The 7009-nt window shown below is 55.8% G+C and overlaps 1 protein-coding gene across 1 annotated transcript in view; it reads left to right on the top strand.

Moving 5' to 3' along the window:
- The window catches only part of FAM155B (family with sequence similarity 155 member B), a 29658-nt gene that overhangs the window by 14741 nt on the left and 7908 nt on the right, over positions 1-7009 (top strand). Inside the window, exon 2 of the mRNA XM_026848392.1 lies at positions 6405-6576. Within this exon, the coding sequence (XP_026704193.1) occupies positions 6405-6576 (172 nt within the window). The remainder of the gene's footprint in view (positions 1-6404; positions 6577-7009) is intronic.

Raw genomic sequence — 7009 nt, 5'->3', positions numbered from 1 at the left:
CCCCCCAAGCAGAGCATGTAAACGTGGCAAGGCGGGGATAACGCAGCTCCAGAACTATCGAAGAAGTTACCAAAAATCCAGCTGCTACAGATATGATGTTAGAACAGCCTATAGCAAGGCTAATTTAAAGAAAAAAAAGAAGCTGTTTAAAAAGCTTGACATTGTTAATGTCAGAATTGCAGGCGGCAGTAATTGAATACAATGGTAATTGGCCATTGCAGCTTGTGTTTGTGACTCCTGGCCGGCCATGGACGTTAGCATTCCCTTAATCCTCTGCTATCCAAGGGGGCTCTTCTCCCCCCCCGCGGCGTGTCCTGCTTCCCGCGCTGCATCCTGATGTGCCAGAGCTTGGAGAGGTGCCCGAGCGGCTCATTAGCAGTACTCATTTCCCTGTGTCCAAGATTAATGAGGCGCAGCCACTCCAGATGCTCATCTTGGGGCCATGATGGAAATGTGAGTCCCAGGAACCGCTGCGGGAGGGGAGGGAGCAGCTCTTGGCCCTGGAGGGGGGTCTGGGAGGGGTTTTTCCTCTCACCTGGAAGCTGGTGGCCGGGCACACGCCATGTCCCAACACGACGCAGGTGACCGGGGCGGTTTTGGGAGGAGGATTTTGGGGCCGGTTCCTTGGTGCTGAGGGGGGGTCTGTTCCGAGGGAGCGGTGAGCTCGGTGGGTGCTCGTGCGTCGCCCCAGCCCCATGCAGCTGCTCGTGGACTCAGCGGCAGCAAAAAGGAGGAGGAGGAGGAGAGTCGTGATGGCAGAGCCCAGCGGCTTCCAGCACGAACCCCCAGCCGCCGGCCCGAGCACCCTCCTGGGTCTCCTTCCAGAGCTGACCCCAGCGCTTCCTCAGATTAGTCAGCAGAGCCCGATATTATGGCAATTAAATACAGCCCCGGGCAGCTTTGCCAAGCTATAAACTCGCACTGGGTTTCTCAAAGCATCCAATTTGCCTGCAGCTGGTGGAAGGGCCGATTGCTGCTGGCCAGCAGCTCCGCTCTCCGGGGGCAGTCGGGTGGGTGAGCTCCCCAGCTCGCTCAGGCGTGAGCTCAGCGGAGGGCAAGCACCAAGTCTTGGCTTTTCTGTGCAGAACGAGGTTATTTTGTAGGGGAAGGCTTCCCGCTTCCCTCTCTGCCCCCGTTATCCTCCTCCCCCTCCAGTCTGCAAATCCCTGTTCCAGAGAAGCGGGTGCTGGGCGCGGGGGAAACTTCTAACGGGATAATGTCAGCTCGTTGTGTTAATTACAGCTGGTCCCGGCGGCATCCAGACTATCCCAAGCACTGCATCCTCTGCAAAGGTCTTACATCCCAGGGTGCTGCGCCGTCCCTGCCCCTTGGTCCTCCCAAAATTTAGCTGGGGCGGTTCAACAGGCACTGCCCGTGTTTACAAAATACTGGCAGCAACTGGACTGGCATTGGAATGGCAAAATTATTTTTAAAAAACGAGTGTGTTATTTTGTGCAGAAATACTACGAACGCAGTAGGACTCTGGAAAAGCTGTTTGTTGGGGGATGTTGTCCTGGTACGGACAGCAGGCAGCGGGAGAAGCGCAGGCAGCGAGGAACTCCCTTTGACACAGAAGTGCCTGCGAAAGGGCCGTCCCCTTCAGATACCGGTGGGAGTGTGAGCAGACAGGTAGCTTAATCAGATAGCTTTTGGAAATCCGGTTAATTTTGTTTCTTTTTAATATCTTTTATGAGGGGGTATCTCAGTACACCTGCAAAATTCAGATGCAGATAGATGGCCTGGCCTCCTCCGCACATATAAATTGGGTGTTTGAAGTTGGCCCCTTTCCTAGGCAGCAAAACTTGTGCTTTCTCGGAGTCATCTAGCCAGTCCTCTGAGCTAAAAATGCAGGAAGAGGGCACCAAAATAGAGCTTTTTGGAGTTCAGGTCACTTATATTTACTTGGCCTGGAGATCAGCCAAAAGCAAAAAACAGAATGGAAGAAACGCTGATTGCAACAAAACTCCCTTCCTGAAGAAAGCATAAAGGGCAGGGATGGAAACCAGCGAGCTTTCCCCGTTGATTTAAAAGCAGAGAATAAATTTCTTCCTGTCCTAAATTCTCACACATCCCTTGTGACGGCAGGAGAAAGCAGGTTGCGTGGGGTAAGCTCGGAGATCTCGAAAGCTGTTGAAAAACCAAAGTCGTGAGGCTGCTGCTTGAGCATCCCGGGGAGTTTGGTCCTTGCCTGATCCCCGCAGATGCACAGCGGGAGGATGCTGGTGTCTCCCGGAGATCTGCCCCGCATCTCCGCCAGATCCGGGGCTTTGCTGTCTTTATTTTTGAGCAGACACAGGCAGTTTCCATCACGCAGGGACGCCGTGGACCTGCAGGCAAGGGCCAGTTGGTCCCGGGACAACCGCACGGCTTTGCTCTGGGCAGACGCATGCCCTGGAAGGGGCAGGGAAATGGGAAAACGCCCGGGAAATCCTGGTGCCTGGTCGCGGTTTCTGGGTGAGAGCCCCTCCTCTGCTGAGGTACCACCAGCTCTTCGTGGCGTTTTCACTCGGTATTTTCATTAAATCCACATGAATGTTGTTGTCTGAGACTCCCAACCCTCCACCAAACTTCCCTGATAGGAATTAACAGAAGCATTTTAGGGGCAAAACGCGCGGGTCGGTGCAGAGCCTGCGTGTGCAGGCTGTGTTTCCGCAGGACAGCGGGATGAGCCCCAGCTCCTTCCTCCCAAGCTCTCAGGATTCTCCTGGGTTTCTTCAGCCCGGAGTCGGGGCTGGGCTGGGGCAGGTGACAGCCACCGTCCCCAGGCAGGGGACCTGGCGTAGCATCCCCCCTCCCTCCCCATGTGTCCCTGGGCAGGAGCTGTGAATGCAACGGGGGGTCTGGGAGCAGCGCGGGGGAGAGTCGGAGATGATTGAAGGGCTGGGAGGGAGACTTGGAGGAAATGTGAGAGAGTAAATCAGTCGAGCTTGCCTAAGTTATGACTAAATGGGGAGCATGATACATCTGCAAATATTAGAAATGTGTAAACAGAGAGGAGAGAGAGGGATGGTTTATGGAATGATTGAAGGGAATGAACTTTTGGATGGAAAAATGTAGGTCAAGTATGAAGGAAAACTGGTAGGCAGTGAGATAAGTGCTTTCAGCGGTAAAACAACCTCCTCGGGAAAGGCGGGGAAGCCCCATTGGTGGAGCTGTCTAACGCGAAGCCCAGATGGGGGCCTGGAAAACAGGCTGAGCCGGAGGATGTGTCCCGTGGGCGCTGGCAGACGGGGCCGGGCAGGCGGCGCTGGGCTTTGGGCAGGTCCCCGGGGGCTGCAGGGTGGGGGGGACGGGTGACCTTGTCCCTTACGTGGCTTGTGGTGGCCCCTGGACCAGCGCACGGTCTCTTTTGTCGTCCCATCTTCAGCCTCAGCAGGGACCCGCCCCGGGCAGCGCCTTGGCTGCCGATCCCGTTGCAGATTTGATCCTTTTCCCGTTCGTGGCTCATTTAAATTGGCAGGCTGTTTGTGGTGTCGTTAATGCATCCAGTTTTTAATCCTGAAAACTTTATGAGTTTGGGGAGAATTCATCCCACCCAACTTCAGGCGTTTATAATCCCGGCAGCCAGTCGACGCCGACTGTCAGAAATCCTCCACGGGCAGCAGGGAAGGAGCAGCACCTCCAGCCCCCTCGCTGCTGGGTGCTCAGGGTACTCGCTGCGTTGTTCTCAGGGTGCCCGTGAAGACAGCCCAAATAACTAACAATTAAAATAATAATTCATTTTTAGAATACTGAAATTGAGGAAGTTTACACAGCGCTGAGAGGGATCTGGTGGGGTTGGGAAGGGTCAGGGTGAGGTTCCTGGTTGGGCTGGAGGAGCTTCAGGGGCTTTTCCAACCCGGATGGTTCTGGGATTCTGTGAAGTTCACTCCGCCCCAAATGCCTAAAATCTCCAATAGACCTAAAAACTCTTTGGGAAACATGTTTTACGCAATTTCCATGGGAGTGATTGCTGGGGGCAGGTCTGCCCACTGCCTGCTGGGCTGTAATGGGATGCCCGTGCCCTCTTAATGGGGAGAAGGGGGAGGCATCGCCTTCAGCTGGGCAACCTGGAGCCCTGCCTGCGGGGTGGCTGCCTGCTCTCCTGGGGCTGCAGGACTTGGTTGCCATCTTCAGAAGATCCCTCCCAGAGGCATCCTCACCTTTCAGGCTCTCGTGTCGGGTGTCTTGGCAGCTCTTTGAGGCAGGGACCTCTCCGGTTTGCTCCAGATGGCCCGTGTGTCTGGAGTCATGTGTAAATGACGGCGGCGTGTCGAGGCGGGGACTCACCGCGTCCTCAGGCTGAAGTAAGGATGTGTCTGTCGGTGGGTGGTTTGAAGCCCATTTTGTACCTTCGGGTTCTCCATCCTGTCTAGAAGGTGGGGAGCACCGAGAGCTGCTGCTTTCCCGCAGGAGAAAAGCTCATTGTGCCTGCGCCACACCACCGAGGGGTCCTTCTGTGTCCCCCTCGCTGTCCCACCGCCCTCCTGCTCCCGACACTGTCCCCGAGCCTGGTGGGGAGGACACCGGGCTGTGGCATCTCCGGAGCAGGGGCTGTGCTCACCCTGCCTGCCTCCCCTCCTCCTCCTCCTCCTCGGCCCATGGGGAGTCGGCGTGGGCAGACGCAGATCCAAGCCTCAGAGCTCTTCTTCCCGGTTGCGTCCTCGCAGCCTGATTGCGGAGTCAGTCCCTTCTCTGGAGCCGTTCCACGTTGTCTAAGTAATTAAGATCCAACGGGTCAGGGAGAAAAAGCAGGACCGCAGCTGAATTTCCCACATCTCAGCTGAAAGCCCTGACCACAGGGCTATTGACTGCTCTGAAAGGCTTGCTCCATAGATTGTGTCCTGGTCCTGATTAAACTTTTTGTGATGAAAGTTTCACCAAAACTAACATACTTCCATGAAAATTCTGGTTTTCATGATTTGGCATTTTCCAGGGGAAAAAAAAAACAAAAAACAAAAAAAAAACTAAAACAACTTGCCAAGAATTTCCCAACCAGCTTTAATCCTGAGACACTACCATGGGCCAAACAAACGATGATAAGGATCTATGGAAACATGGGGAAACAAAGAAGTGATGTTTTTAAAGCCTCCAGAAAATAAAAATGCAGCTGGAAGGAGGAGCACGGGGTTTTCTCCAAGCACGCCGAGGAGGGAAATTCATTCCCTTTGAATCACGGGGAGTCCTTTCTAGTTGATTTCAAAGGAAGTTGGCTGTGGTCGTTAACATGACCTTAACTAGTGCCTAGATATATTCACAGATGAGCTGGAAGCTGCTCTTCCCAGCAGTGTCACGGGTTGCTCGCAGCCCGCAGAAGGGCTGCTGGCCGTGAGAAACGAGAGATCGCCCTCCCTTTTACAGCGAGTGAAGACAAAAATTTCCCCCCATGCCTGAAGCTCGAGAGATAAGGGGGGTTTGTGGGAGATACAGTCTTAACCGAAGCCATCTGGGCTGTGCCCGGGCAGCTGCGATGGGCACGAAGGCACAGGGGGGTGGAGGGAAGAGCTGGGTTTGGCTGAGGAAGGTCGTCTCGCTCGGCTGCAGAGCAAAGCCACGTTCCCTCCCCGGCTTGTGGGTGGCCGTGGACCCGAGGGAGGGGGACAGGGGACTGGCCAGGCTGGAGAGAAAGGTGCTGTGGCCCAGCCTTGCGCCCGCAGGTGAACCCCCAGGTTGCTTTTGCTTCTGGAAATGTCGCCGAGCGCTCTTTGGTACAGCCCAGTGTCAAAATAGGTCTGTAAAACAACGTGTTCCCCCCGAGGTCTGCCCGTTTGAGCCGAAAAACAGGGCACAGTGAAAAGTGCCATATTTCTGGGAATCTCCCCCAGAAGCACGTCGATGGGTGGGGAAGGCGAGGAAGGTGTTATTTGGTGGCCTGAGGCTGCCACGTCCTGGCGGCGCCCACATGCTTCTGGTCACCAACTCTTCTGGCAAGCAGAGAACTTTGGAAATTCCAATAAAAATCAGCCCACGGTCTCTTTTGCTGTCCCGTGTTCAGACTCAGCAGGGACCAAAACGCTGTAGAGGAGGCATAAACCCCTACCCCACCCCGGGGGAGCGGCGCGGTGGCGTGGGGAGGAGGAGGATGCTCTGGGACTGGGGATAAGCAGCTCTTGAGTTTCTGAGGTGATGGGCTGAGCCCTCAAGCCACCAGTCCTGGCAGAGCCACCGTGTTTGTCTGTACGGGACGTTACTCCCTGCGGTTAATTCTCTTTATTTTTGTGGTGGATTTAGTTTGTGAGGTGAGTTCCACGCTCCCGACGCTTCAGCGGTTTATTTGAACCAGTCGGTGAGTTCGGTGAGCGAGCCTGGTGATTGCTGACCTGAGCTGAGAGTTCTTCCTCCCCTTTTTACCCCACGTTTCTGCGGTGCTTCGGCTACCCCGGCGTTTGGGGAGGTGACGCGTCCCTCTCGGTGGCTTCCCTTAGGCTGTCTACAAGGCCTGGCTGTGCTCCGAGTATTTCAACGTGACCCAACAACAGTGCCGACACCGGATCCCATGCAAGCAATACTGCCTGGAGGTGCAGACCAGGTGCCCGTTTGTGTTACCGGACAATGACGAGCTGATCTATGGAGGTTTGCCTGGCTTCATCTGTACGGGTAAGGAGGTCCGGGGAGTGGGGCCGGGCTCCTGCAAGCCCCGGGGGGGGATGGAGGGCCGGGGCAGGGGTGGGTGCTGATGAGCCCCGTCGCGCTCGGTGAGCCCACACACCCGATTTGGGAGGGTTTTCTGGGGAGGAGGTTTTTTGCGGCGTGGAAACGCGGGGAGTGCTGCTGGAACGCAGCCTCATCTCCGGGGGCGGGAAATGAAAGCCCCTGACTGAAAACTGAAGCACAAAAAAGGCTGAAGGTGGCTGGATAAAGCAGGGCCGGGGCGTCCGGACTAAAGCAGCGTTTGGGGCATCCTGAGCGTGCCCCGGGGCTGCGGGCTCTGCTTGCAAGTCTCTGCAGGCTCGCAGCCCCATCAAGGGCCAGTGCTGGGGGGTCTCTGGGTGCCCCATTTCTCGGGTTCTGCCCATCACGTGGCGCAGGC

The sequence above is a fragment of the Athene cunicularia genome (genome assembly GCF_003259725.1).
Source record: "Athene cunicularia isolate RWA chromosome 4 unlocalized genomic scaffold, athCun1 chr4_part3, whole genome shotgun sequence".
In the NCBI taxonomy this organism is placed as follows: domain Eukaryota; kingdom Metazoa; phylum Chordata; class Aves; order Strigiformes; family Strigidae; genus Athene; species Athene cunicularia.
The sequence above is the reverse complement of the archived record's forward strand: the minus strand, read 5'-3'. Positions and strand labels throughout refer to the sequence as shown.